Source organism: Temnothorax nylanderi, unplaced genomic scaffold, assembly GCF_030848795.1.
Source record: "Temnothorax nylanderi isolate EJ_2023f unplaced genomic scaffold, tnyl_v1.0 TNYL_tig0005_pilon, whole genome shotgun sequence".
Lineage (NCBI taxonomy): Eukaryota > Metazoa > Arthropoda > Insecta > Hymenoptera > Formicidae > Temnothorax > Temnothorax nylanderi.
Genome location: NW_027249067.1, coordinates 385286 through 399046, shown reverse-complemented (window position 1 = coordinate 399046; position 13761 = coordinate 385286). Strand labels below are relative to the sequence as shown.

The window sequence follows — 13761 nt, the reverse complement described above, 5'->3', positions numbered from 1 at the left end:
GAACGCGGCGCCCGATGCGGCCAGTTAAGTCCCTGATTGTTATTGATGCGCATATGCGCGAGGAAAAGGATCAACCGCGAAGGTCCGATTGCTAGTCCAATTGTCAGCACAAATAAGTAGGATGTGTAGGAGGAAATGTCAGGCACTTGGATATGGATTATTACTCATGCTAATGATTTCAATAGATCAGGATGAGCTCGTGATATTGTCGAAAATATAGGATAGGCGCAGCTTTCGATCCGTCCGTAAATGTCAGGCGTCACTGTTTCGTCCTGTTTACGACCCTTTAATATACCTTTCACATTCAATGTACAAAGACGCTTTGTGTTCAGCTGAAACAAAGAACACGAGACGCTCTTTTCTGACCCAATTATATTTTTTAAAAATATCGTTTTCTGTGGATAGAAAAAAAACTGGGGAGTCCTACCAGAAAGGGAGAAAGAGAGCAGGGGATAATTGCCTCACATTAACTTTGTACGATTTTAACCTACTTAACACGTAAATATCGTAATACGTAGCAATATTTAATTAAAGTTTATATATTTTTTATAAGAGTTACAAATCTATTTTAACAGATACGACAGAAAGAGAGTAAAATTTTGTCGAGATATATTTTAAAAATACACATTCGTGTTTCCATTGTTTTATCACAAAATCTATGACAGCAGTCTGTGGAGATTCGTATAAATATTTAAACATCACTATATTCGCAAGTGCACCGCGGAAAGCTTTATTTGAATTAAATTTTAATGTCTTCCGCTTTTGGCAAGTGTATCTGCGAGAAGTGGGTACGGAGCTGTATCAATTCATCACACATAATCTCTAGATTGCTTAAAGAGGACACTGCTTAAAGTAAAAATCTATAGAATAAAAGAACGTTGAAAATTAAATATTTTCTCAGTATTTAACCTAATGCCTTTTTTTATGATATTAACGCGCTGCGTCTGTATTCTTAACAATATTCTTAACAGATTTTACGTTCAGTGTAGACTGTAGAGGATATTGAAATGTACATAATTATTATTAACTAAACAAAATAATTCTGTTAGACTTGACGAAATTTTATGTCGGATATTATTATTATTAATTGGTTTGATTAATTATTTAACCTTTTTGTTGACAGATTTCGCGGATCAACATCGGAGTCGACCAAAATCAGGCCACCAGACATCGAAAATGTAAGTACAATAAATTTTATTATAGATTCATATATTGCCAATGTATAAAGATATAAAATTACACATACATAATATTTTTGGAAATCGTTGGCGCACGAGCAAAAAATGATACACGTATATGAAGTTTAAATATATATTAAGCAAAAACATAAAATTAGGAATATTCTAATTCTATTGCGCAATTCTGTAGAACTTTATTTATTCTAACAACAAGTAAATCAGTCTTGCTGAGTGATGAATCTCGCTAATGACGAACAATCGTGTAACGCTTTTATCGCGCTCGAGATCTCAAAAGGCATCAACTACGGTTCGCCGCCTCGTTCTCGCGGTCGTCAAACCCTTCAGCGTACGCATTAGGAGGCCAATCGGTGGTGCCATCCGGTATCGTCAAAGCCGACGATTGCGAAACGACGAGTCTCGATTCAGATCTCTTAATTGCCGGCCGTGTTAGGCGATGCGTCGACACGCCGATCAGAAACCGCGCGTTTGCTGATGGCGAGAGCCAACCGAGCGAGTGCGGATGCGATGCCGCAGCCAGCCGCAGTGCGCGTACAATACGGAACGCGTTATACGAATATCGCAGAACATCCGTTTATGCCGCCGATGGCAAGAACGATGTACCTCGATTTGCGGCCTGAGAGGCGAGAGCTCGCCGATAATTCACCGGCTCGGTTGACAGTACCCGCGCGATACTTCATCGTCAATAATCTGCCCGGCGCATCATCATCCGGGCAACACATCGTCCGGGAATACGTGGGTAGCCCATCAACGCCGTTCTCCGCTCGCCTCTTTTTTCCAGCAAAGACGCGAGTAATGAATCGGCCGCGTGGGCATTTAATTGGATGATTGGCCGAAACGATACGTCCTCGATAAATTGGCCTGTGAACGGAAAAAAAACAAAGGAGGAAACGGGAGTTTTTGCCTGCCCATTATGATCAAAAGTTATTAAAGGCGATGAGGCGTTACGTATTACGTGAAAAACGAAGGACGAAATGATATGATCACTTTGACCAATCGAGAGTTTTATTCTTCTCCTTGACCGATTCGTACGATAATTAATTAGACGCCGCATAAAATTATCTTTCTAATTTGTGTTAGCAATAATTTTTAGATACCCGTTTTCGTTCCACGTAACTTTTTGTAAATTAAATATTATATAATTTTCCTATATTAAATACTTATTCTTTAAATACATATTAAAAACAAATTGGAATAATTTAATATGGTTGTTTTAGTTGTAGTTACTTTGTCAAATTTTTTTTATACACATATGAGTATGTTTTTGAAAAAGAACTTGTATTTGTACGGATTTTCAAAAATGAATATGCAAAGCTAATATTAAATTTGTTCAATAAATTACAACGAGAACAATTTCGGGTTTGATGGTGTCTGTCATTAATCAATCATTATCGAGGTATGATATACCCGGAGGCAATAATTGTCAAGGGCCTGTCGAAACCGCAGTGATCAAAGAAACGTCAACAGCATCGGTCATTCGCAAACATCGGATACAAAAGAAAATATCGCCGTTGCGTCGCGTGGCAGAATAACAGAGTACAAAGCGTACCCGGTAGTCAAAGCTTTCGGAAAAAATAGAAACGAGCTATAATTGATACAAAAGCTACGAGTTGGGACGTATATAGTGAATGAAATAAGATTTTATTTTAATATTTTTTTCCGTTAGTTTTTATTTATCAGTTGATGGAGCACAAGTGGACGGTATTATTAAGAGACGCTGTCGCGTTAAAATTAATCGTTATTTATAGTCGCTTATTTATACGCCGTTGAGCCGTTTCGTCTTAAAGCTTATCGATCGCCGAGAGATTAGCTATCGGGGCATAAAAAAGGCACTTTCACGGGGTCTAATGAGAGTAATGGAGTCTTGTAGCTCAAGAACGCTTTTCTTCTGGATGGATACGCCCGAAGCATCGCTCGGCAAAAGTATTGGAGGACCTCCGTCCTTATACTTTGGACGCTGGAAGAGCGAAAGTGCAACGGAGGATGAAGATCCAGTTACTTATGTCGTTACTGAAGTTGAAAAAAAAATCTATGTCGCGAAATTGTCTCTTATGGCATTGAACGTTGAGCATCTGCTTAATTTCTCACCATTTCTCCCTCCCCCCTCCCTCGGAGAACTTTCTTCGCAAGGACTCGCCCTCACATCCAAAACTCCTTAAACTTCGCTCTACTGTCCGCTTCACTTTAGTTATGCTTCTCATCTTATCACACAGGTGCACGATTTCATGTCTGTGCGCAAAACGCGCTGCACCTAGTTTAAATTAAATACTTGGAATAATTTTAGAGATAATATAAACTTTCTTTAAGCTTCTCTCTCTCTCTCTCTCTCTCTCTCATCATCCACAATATTCAACATAACATATGTATTTTACTGTCTAGTATTTAATATTAATTTATCGCCTATCGGTAAATGTGTGTTATATTACATTTTGTTGTAACTACCGATTTTAATCATTTAATATCATAAATATGGTACTGCGCTTTCAAGCATTTGTAACTTCAATAATATTACAATAAAGATAATACATTATGACTAGCTTGAAACGCGAACATCTATCATTAGGTACTGGTCAGTCAGTAAACGGTCAGAAGAAGACGAAGGGCGAAGTGTGACCGGATTGAAGAGATGAAGGGAGACGAAATGAAGAGAAAAGAAATGATTGCTCCTATAGCGGCAGCGCGCGCTTGCGAAATGAACGCGGCGTGACTGCCGCTTTGAAACGGGGATGAATTGTAATTGGACGGAAATGGAATTCGGATAGTTCAGGACCAAATACGCAGAAAGAGACAGATCGCGAAGGAATAGAGAGAGAAAGAGAGAGAGAGAGAGAGAGAGAGAGAGAGAGAGAGAGAGAGAGAGAGAGAGAGAGAGAGAGAGAGAGAGAGAGAGAGAGAGAGAGAGAGAGAGAGAGAGAGAGAGAGAGAGAGAGAGAGAGAGAGAGAGAGAGAGAGAGAGAGAGAGAGAGAGAGAGAGAGAGAGAGAGAGGGAGGGAGAGGGAGAGAGAGAGAGAGAGAGGGGAGAATGGGGCGGAAAGGGTAAGCTATGGTAGATGAGGGTGAGAGACTGAGCGAGAGAGAAAGACAGAGAGGCGAGATAGTGAAGAGAGACAAGGAGAGAGAGACGGTCGACGCCAGTGGCCTGTAACTCTATGCCTCTGTGAGCTTCGATCAATAGACGCGAACAACATTGCACCGAACGCCACCGAACGCTAAAACAGTTTATGCAACCTCCGCGAGCGTTTTCCGAAATTACTTCTCGGGAAGATGCCGTCGGTTTGCTCGAGCGGCTAAAAAGGCCTAAAAAGGCCGAATCGCGTTTTAAATTAAGCACTCGCCAGAGAAAAATTTCCAGCTCTGTTAATTAATTTTCGCACCGCGCACCGGTGCTCATTAAAGTAAGGTTCCTTTTGGTTCTGTCGTATTATCAATTACATTAGGTATCTATAGTTTATTTTTAGGGATGGTCCGCACCCTAATTTATTTCTAAAGACTTATCTTCGAGGAAGTATCTAAAAAAACGTATACCGTAAAATTCTAAAAAATGACTTTAATATTTGTAGGAATTATTTTTTACTCTATTCGTAACTCGATTCCTTTTAAATGAAAGAATTTTAAATCGTTTTCTTATTTTAAAAAGAAATTGCGAGAACGCTTATTCATCTAACTATTTTATGCAAAATTTCACTAAATTCGCGATACTCATGATCGTAAATATTTTCTTGTAAAATTGTGCGCGGCAAATAGTAAGCATAAAGAAATATTATATTTCGCTTCCGCGATTTCCGCAATGACTGAGGCAAATTCGTTGTGCGAGTGTATCTATCGAAAATAATTTTTTACCTTCCGCTATAATAGAGAGAGACAAGTAACGAGGGGGTCGCGTGCAATAAATAAATACGGGAGCAAGATGAAACTATGGGCGTAATTTGATTCGAGAGCGGGTCGGAATTCGATTGACAGGCAAGCGAAGTTGCGCGTGTCTTTATATTGATGGGATCTAGCTGCGGGGCCAACGACAAATTCGACGTGTTTGATTGCATCGTAGAAACGGCGCGCCGCGCGGCTTGATCGGGATTATAAAAATGCTGGCTGCGTCGTGAAGTGTTCGAAAGTTGCTTAACAACTTCAGTGGAAATGCTGAGATAACCAGTTAAAACATGTATATTAGATGTAACCAATTTACTATACCTTTGCGAAACTTTATAGCCTGCTAAACTATGTTTATCAAATAGGCGAAACTGCATGGCATGTATCAATCGAATGCAAATCTGTTGAACATAAGCGATTGCGGAAAATCGCAGAATCTATATACTTTTACCCGGTCAATTATAAGCTTTATCGGTTTTCAAGCGATTACTCATTACTCTAATATAATATAATGTTATAAACATTACGATCTACAATTTACAAGGGGAATTTAATTTTATATATCACATTTATTTAATACAATTTGGTATATTTACAGAATATTCGTATCTTTTCGCGTGAAATGCAAAAGGCCGCGCTATCTTCAGTAATAAGGCAGATCGAATCTAATTCTAACTTTATAATCCGTCCTTAACTCGTGTTTAATCCAGTTTCAAACCTGACTTATTAAGTGAAAATCGCTGCGGAAACTTCCTCAACGCAAGCCCTGTAATCGAACGCGTCGAACTTAATGCATTACCTCTCTGCGCGCTATGTATCCGGCATTCTCAAAAAATTTATCGTAAAACTTTCGTATCTTCCAGAAACTACCGCATTTCCTTTCGGTCCAATTTCGTTGACAAATTTTCCCTCGGGGAAAAGTTAGCTAGCTCCGTCGCATTAAATCGGTACACTTGCATACATGTTGAAATGCAAATTTACAACTGCATTGCATCAAACTATTTCATCAAACTATTCCTCACAATATATAGGTGTTATCCAAAGAGAATTATATAGATAAAATCTCTGGATAATCTTATCTCAAGTATATTGAAACAGTTTAGCCTCCTCTATTTCGCTACAAAAACATATTTCGGAATATGACTGTATCTAAAGGACTTGTGAAATGTTGAATTAATTTACCGGCGAGATGAAGTTGGGGAGCGTGAGTCCGCTGATATCGCGGAAATAATTTCTCGCAGATGGCACACCTAAGTCGACGCCGACACGATGGTATGTGCGGCAAGGGCAACGCGCAAATACGAAATATGGGACGAGATAAAGTTTGCCCTTCTCTGTTCTCTCATCCAAGCCCGTCGTGTAGGGTAAACTCGGGTAAGATGGCCATAGAGGAAAGATGGCTAACCTATGTTCTTTCAATCTAGTTCGCCATGAAACATCGAATGAACATGGGTCGGCCATCTTTCCTCTATGGCCATCTTACCCGAATTTACCCTACTTGGCGGTAGACGTTGAAGCTGCGGTCGCCGCATTCATATACGTTCTTACGTTTCCGCGCAGCGTATTGATATCCAGGGAAATTCTTAACTCGCGTTCGGAAGAAGAAATCGCGAGGGGGACGAAGTTAATCACGCGCCGTGAGAGAGACGATGTCGTGAGGAAAATAGGAAATGCGGAAGGCGATCTCTTGACGGCGATGGACCGGAGGAACGCGGGGGGGGGGGGGGAAGGGGTTCGCGCAGGTAGGACGAGAAAAGGAAAAAGACGTGAGAAACGATAATTTCGCGGAGGAGCTGAGTTGCGCTCGCGCTCGCGCGCGCCGAGGATTAATTTAAATATTGACATGACCCTGCCGAGACGGCCATGCTCGGCGGAGCATCGCTAAACGCTCGTTCAATTTGCGCGTCGCCCTTCTTCCGTTTCTCCGCGGCACCGGCATAAATCAACATACGCGTACCGTAAAACGTTTTTAACCGAAATAACTGCCCGTTTCGTCGACAGCCGGTCAGGCTACCCGGCCACTTCTCAAGAAAGTGATGGACAAGTAAAGTAATGACGATCAAAGTGTTTGCCCGAATTACGCGAGTTCTTTCCCCGAACGAAAACCACGACGCCGAAACGCGATCTCGCATCTATCGATTCGTCGCGTATCTCGCATCTGCAGATGCAAATTACGGACGTATAATTTACAAGCGTTTAGTGCGCGAACACACTCTTCTTGCACGATAAAATTTGGTATCACGCGAACTCGTTAAATATAAAAAATGGGTTCATCCGCCCGAAAAAAAATGAAAAAAAGCGAACGACATCGTTATATTGCAACGTGTATTTTTTATCTTTTCGGGGTTGCTATCCTGCACAGTGGTTCTACTGTTATTGTTATATTTAGTGCATTCAGCAAAGAGCATATCAATTCGAAAATTTCATAAAATTTTCACGTATCTCTATATAAATGCAATTGAGATAAAAATTTAAATTATTCAAAAATAGATATTTGAAAAAAAAATGGAAAAAAGGAAAAATAGAAAATAATCTGCATGGTTGGTTTTTATTGCGACGAGATGTGGCGTAATCATATTGTCTTATCAATCGCCGAACGCGAGGCAACTTGATTAGCATGCGAAAGCCGGGCATATCAATTACTATCATGCACACACAATGGCTTTCTATTCTCGATCAATGTAAATCTCGATTTAGACTAACGATCGCGCGCGGGGCAGACAGGCGCCCTTATAACTGATCGTGCGTTCGGCGCTTTAGAAAAATGATTTCAGCCGGTGCCCGTGATCAAACATTAATAGTAATGCCTTCGATCGTAGGCGTGACGCGCCGCTGGATCGTATTAAAATAGGTAGTGATTAACGACGTCGTTCGCGAGGCCGAGGAGGAGAAAGGGGTGAGCGCGGGGGAAGGGATGAATAGAAGGCGGAAAGTGCGCGGATATGGTAACGAGAAGATATGAGACGGAGCGGCGAAGAAAAAGACGTGGCAAGAGAGAAGCGGGAATTACGTGAGCTACCGAAGAAAACTTTTGTTGGCCATGTAGTCAACGGCACGTGCTATATAGGGTGTCGCGTAATACGTGCGAAGTGCTTGTGAGACGGATAAAAATGCATCGAACAAAATATGTATGTTCGATGAAGGATCGCTCTTTAATTGTAATAACTGTAACTACATGTAAATACATACAATTTAATTTTTTTCGACTATCATATGTAATACCCTGTATAGTAAATGCAGGTGAGAAGGGACATTTTTTGCGAAGAAAAAGCGAGAATTTAACAGAGGAAATTAGCAAACAATTTTGTGTTTTTGCTAAAGTTCTAGATACATATATTTTAAATTTTTAATATTACGATTTCTCTCTCTCTATTTGCGTATGAATATAAAATGTTCTATAATTTCCAAGCGATAAGATACAATATTGGCACATACTTTCGTGAGATTTGCACGATCGCTTGTTCATCCTGTGCGCGTCGTCGTCGTCTCGTCTCGGTAAAGTAACGACGCTCCGCAAATATTCTTTTTCGAGTATCCACTTTTAAATATTTTTCCACTGCAAACAGGATCACCTTTGACAAATCGCGTTCGCTCTACTGATTCGTGTTGCGCCTTTAATACACTCGGCATTCAAACGTGTACGCGTCATAAATAAATACAACGCTGAAAAAAAGATGTTTTGATATGTATTTATCTCAACGATGCAATGGCTCGATTTTGCATTTTTATAAAATCTAATATCACTTTGTGATAAAATTAATTGAATTGTCCAATAATATACTGATTTCAAGATATTCACAAGTTTAGAGAGAATTAGATTATAAGATTTCCCCGTTTCTGCCGTTGTCGTCGTTGAGCATTCAAGTTATTAACGAAGAACGAGAGTCAGAGAAAGAACGGAATAACGCAAAGTATAACGCGCATAGTACAGAATGCCGGAGAATGGAAATGCGACGAAAGCGGGGCAGGGAAGAAAGAGTGCTGCGAAGGAGCGCGAGAGGGTTGACAATTCCAGGGTGTCGTAACGTATGAACGTGCGGGGCCAACCACGAGTTCATTGCGAATTCATTGAGGATTTTCCAAGTGATTTCCCCGGTTATGTCCAAGGGTTATGCTTCAGACGATGAACGTGTGCGCTGTCACGGAGGAACAAAAGTCAACCACCTCCAATTTAATATTTTCTCCGTCTCTCTCTTTCGTTCTCTTTCTTCTCGGTCTCTCGTCATTCTCTTCTTCTCACCCTCACAATCCGCAATACATCCGCCATACACGGATTAAGTGGAATTCGTAAAGGCGATTTAAGAGCGCGAGGCGAGATCGGAACTAATTAAAGTGAGTTAAATAATGTTCTATCGGCCGGTATGGGGCGGAACACTTCGAGGGAACACGGTCATCAATTAAACTAAAATTTCTTACTTTCGGAAACTCGTTCGCGATAAATGATTCGAGCGTCGAAAACTAAGTTCTCTCGCCGAACAAAGAAAATCATCTTGCAATTCGAGTTCATTATTATCATATTGATAATTGCAGCGAAGTTAAAATGCACTTCGCGCCCTGAAACGTATCAGTAGAACTGAATCCGAATGAAAACTAAGATTTCTCGTATTTATATTAAATTAAACTTGTGTTCTCATATAAAATGCAAATTTACAGATAGATATGAAATTATATCGTAATTGTATCTCTTCTGGCTGTTAAAACTAATTAATCAGATTTAAATAAATTAAAATCTTACTTTGTACAGATTTAGGTGTATAAATTTAAATAAATTTGATTAATTAGTAAATAAACAATTCATATCTCTTTGATACAAATGATAGAAAACAATGATTTTGATTATAATGCTAAACGTGACTTTCATCCTCCCAGAAATATGCAAAGTAAGCATATTAATTTTGAATTATTTGCCAAAGTGGTTTTAATGGGCGTACAGTCATTTCGAAATTGTTTTGTTCGCTCTCGGAATATTTACATTTCAAGTGTAGACACAAATTGTAATTAACATTAAATTTTATTAGAAAGCTGTTCAAATTTATCAATATATTAGCATCGACAGACAACAAATACCGTCCATAATTTCTATGCGCGATACACGTTGTAAACGTGTCCGATCGAAGAACTGGCTCTGTTTTTACATCAGTCGGCCGAAACTCCGCCATTAAAACTGCGAATTCTTTTTGACGGTGGATTAACGCTGATTGAGACGCGTTATTGCGATTACTCGAATTCGTAGATTCGGAGAATTGCGCGTATAACGATCGACGCGAATCTATATGGTAATACGATGACCGGTTTTGGGCGGGCGACTACACGGCGAGGTCTCGTGTAGCCGCGGCACTCCAATCAGAGCCTTCCATAATCCGAAGATCTTTGCTAACGAGACCATCGAGAATCGTAATCCGAAGGGGGTTGCCCGAGCTTCGAGATAATATTTCTCTCTCGCGCATCTCTCGGGCCCTTTATGTATTTACACAATTGCGGCCAATGGACGTATCAGATTCGGTAACTAATCTAAACCGCGTTAACTCCTCTTACCACCCAGAAATTTCGTATTTGCCTCCCTGTTACGCTAACTGTATTACATTTTGCTACCAGCTCTTTTGCGTAATCCGATTATATCGAGACACCTTAAAATGTTAACATACCACTCTGCATCACTTTTAGGAAAATATTTTATTCAAATATATAATTTTGTACTTATATGTATACATATAACATAATGTTTAATATGTAAAATGTATAATATCATTTTTATACGGTCATGATCTTTTTTTATAAAAGTTATCTAACCCACCATTTCAATCTTCGTTAATAACAACAATTAGCTTCAAGAATCTCTTATTGTTTGAGTCTAGCCATTGGATCTCGTCAATGTCCTTTGAATTCTCAATACTTTTAACTGTTGCAAATGGGACTTATAATAATTATGCATTTAATTAATCTATCAAAAGGGATACGTTTGTATAACATATCTATAATCCATTTTACGTAATGATGCCATTACGTAAACAGGCGATCGGCAAAGCTCGCAGGATTACCTGCACCGTAGACGCCATCAAATACACAGGTATATAGGCGGTCTACCATTTGCTAAATGACGTAATATTAATTCTCGCGTCTCATTAGTAGTCTCTCTCATTAATAGATGCATTCGATAAGTGTAGCAGCGCATAATTGCTAATTTATCGATCATCGATGACCTTCTCAAGAAGTTTAACGTCGCGAAAAGATCTTATTCGAGATATTCTATTTACTCGAAATCTATTTGTGCACCAAACTGCACGATTTTACATAGAGAGTTACGTGTAGATTTTTATAATTAAGTAGAGAAGTAGAATAGCATGTCGGTGAGGTCCTAGCACGTTTCTTCGGGATCAACCGCGACAGATACCTCGCGAGGCTAACAAAGGAAACAATAGCGGCGTACATGTGAAACCGCCGTTGGCTGGCGACGTATTCCGTATGCACGAGCCGAAGCATGGAGAAAAAGGAGCCATTAACTCGCGCAATTATCCTTGGACGGACGAGGCTAGAGTTACGGGCGGCTAATAGCGGCGTTTCCTGGCACTCCCTCGCGGGACACGGCGAGGAAGAGGCGCGCGAGACGTGAGACCGAGAGGGTAGAGACGGACTACAAGGACTCCTATTATCGATACTGATGCCGGTGCCAATGCGATCGTCCGTGAAATCGCCGCGGAATAAGCGTCTCAAAATACTCATGCCGATATTATTCGTCAGGCAATAGGCATATTACGCGTTTGTCGACGTCGTTCCTGATGTGAGGGCGAAGTCGCGTATAGTGATGTAGATTTCGAGCAAACCGATCATTTCAATTGGATGTTGTGGAGAATTTATGCTCGCACAAAGAAGGCACGTGATGCATTTAATATTTATGATAACTCAGTTATCAATAGAAAATGCTCCGTAAAGAATATGAAAAAGGCATATAGAAAGGATAAATAGAACATTAATTTATTTAACATACTGTATATTATTAACAATTTAATATTTTATATTTAGTACTAGAGATTAATTATTAATAATTTAATGATCCTAATATCAATTTTAGAAAAACGTGTAATTTGACTAAAATCCCTTATGATATCGTTACGGACTAATTCAGGAAATAATTCACAAGAACGTACTGCGCTTCTTTGAAGATTAATTTACCAATTTTTAATAGCTTTATTTTAATATCTTCTTAGCACGTTTGCTTTTTAGTAGATTTTCACTACAGAAACCGCTTTAATGGCAACGAGGGCAGCTGATCGTCAGCTTGCGCCGTTTGTCGGAATTTATGCGCTTTGTCGCAAAAGTTAGCGGGCTAAATTATAGTGTAGGGACGTCTCGATTGGACGCGCGAAATGAAATGTAGATACATTCGCACGTCACGACGGTACATTATGCATATTGCCCGCGATCTGTAGCGGGCACTCGGCTCGTTGGCACTTGGTAACTTGTGCGCACTTACGTGACTCACGACGGAGTGCCTCTCATTAATATGCCGAGAGGAGCAGGTGTATATTTCACACAGGACAGAGCTGATATTTGGGGGCCCCCGTATTTTAACGCTGTTATCACGACGGCACCAGCGGAATGTAGGTCCGTTATCGCGTTTTTTTTCCCGCGTAATCCGCGGCGACAGTCGTCATCCAAGAACTTTGCATTACCTCGCGGTCTATCGAATTGCCTTTCGACCTTTCGTGAAATGGCGAAAGAATACTGGAAAAGTTCATGGAATGCAAAAGAAACTAATATGCATCTATTCCAATTCCGCACCGTTTACATTGTGTTTTCATTCTCAATTCAGTGCAGCTTATAATTATTCACGCTTCGATTATCAACATGGAATGACTGTCATTCTTCACAGTTCGGATTACGCGCTATCTGCCATGCCAGGAGATTACGCGATAGGTCTAGGACGTCTCGGTTCAACGATGCACACCGTCATACGGTGTACACGGGGCCCAAATATTGATTCTAATATGACGGTAACTCGAAGGATGGCCAATGGCGCGTGTATATCTTCCGTGAGCACGTAAGCGTGTAACGGACGGCCCTCGCCCACAGGATTGTCCACCGTTCGAGAGGGGCAAACTCGACCGCTCGCTCGCTCGAGAAGTGGCTGGCTCGACACAGACGGGCGGAAATGTATCGACTTGGCGCCTTCCGGCGGTCACGTCTCGACGCACTTTCCTTCCTTTTCCGTCTGGTTTGCGGAACCTATCGAGATAATCGCACCGACAAGATTTCGCCGAACCCGACCGTAATTCTGCAAGGAAATGCGACGCGTTCGGTTGGGACAAATTTACGGCATGAGCTTGCGGACGTGCGAGGGCGTTAATTATAATCATGGGCGGTGACGATGATTATGCTCCTCGGAGCTTGTAGCTAATAATTTTTAGGAACCTCCGGTGGCGTAAATAATAGCGTAATTAGCGCCGACCCGAATGGGAAAAGCTGTTAGGGAAACGTATTTGCTTCTATTCTACGTAATATATACGTTTTTAAAATTTCTACATAATTACTCTTAAATAATAATTAAACTCTCTGTCCAATCTTCTAATGTTTGCGATCTTGAAGTTTTAGTTTTATTGCTTTCTATTGGATTCACGTTTCTGATTATCGTTCAAGAAAAATGAGTGTATCGAGGTTTTTCACACAAAGAATTTATCTGTATAGGATTTTATTTATAAAA

The 13761-nt window shown here is 40.4% G+C and overlaps 1 protein-coding gene across 12 annotated transcripts in view; it reads left to right on the top strand.

Moving 5' to 3' along the window:
- The window catches only part of LOC139775650 (uncharacterized), a 131255-nt gene that overhangs the window by 33949 nt on the left and 83545 nt on the right, over positions 1 to 13761 (top strand). For all 12 annotated transcript variants that reach the window (XR_011718898.1, XR_011718897.1, XR_011718893.1 and 9 more), the window contains one exon: positions 1124 to 1178. Coding sequence is in view for 3 of the 12 variants with exons in the window: in XM_071711859.1 (XP_071567960.1) it covers positions 1124 to 1178 (55 nt within the window). In the remaining 9 variants the exon portion in view is untranslated. The remainder of the gene's footprint in view (positions 1 to 1123; positions 1179 to 13761) is intronic.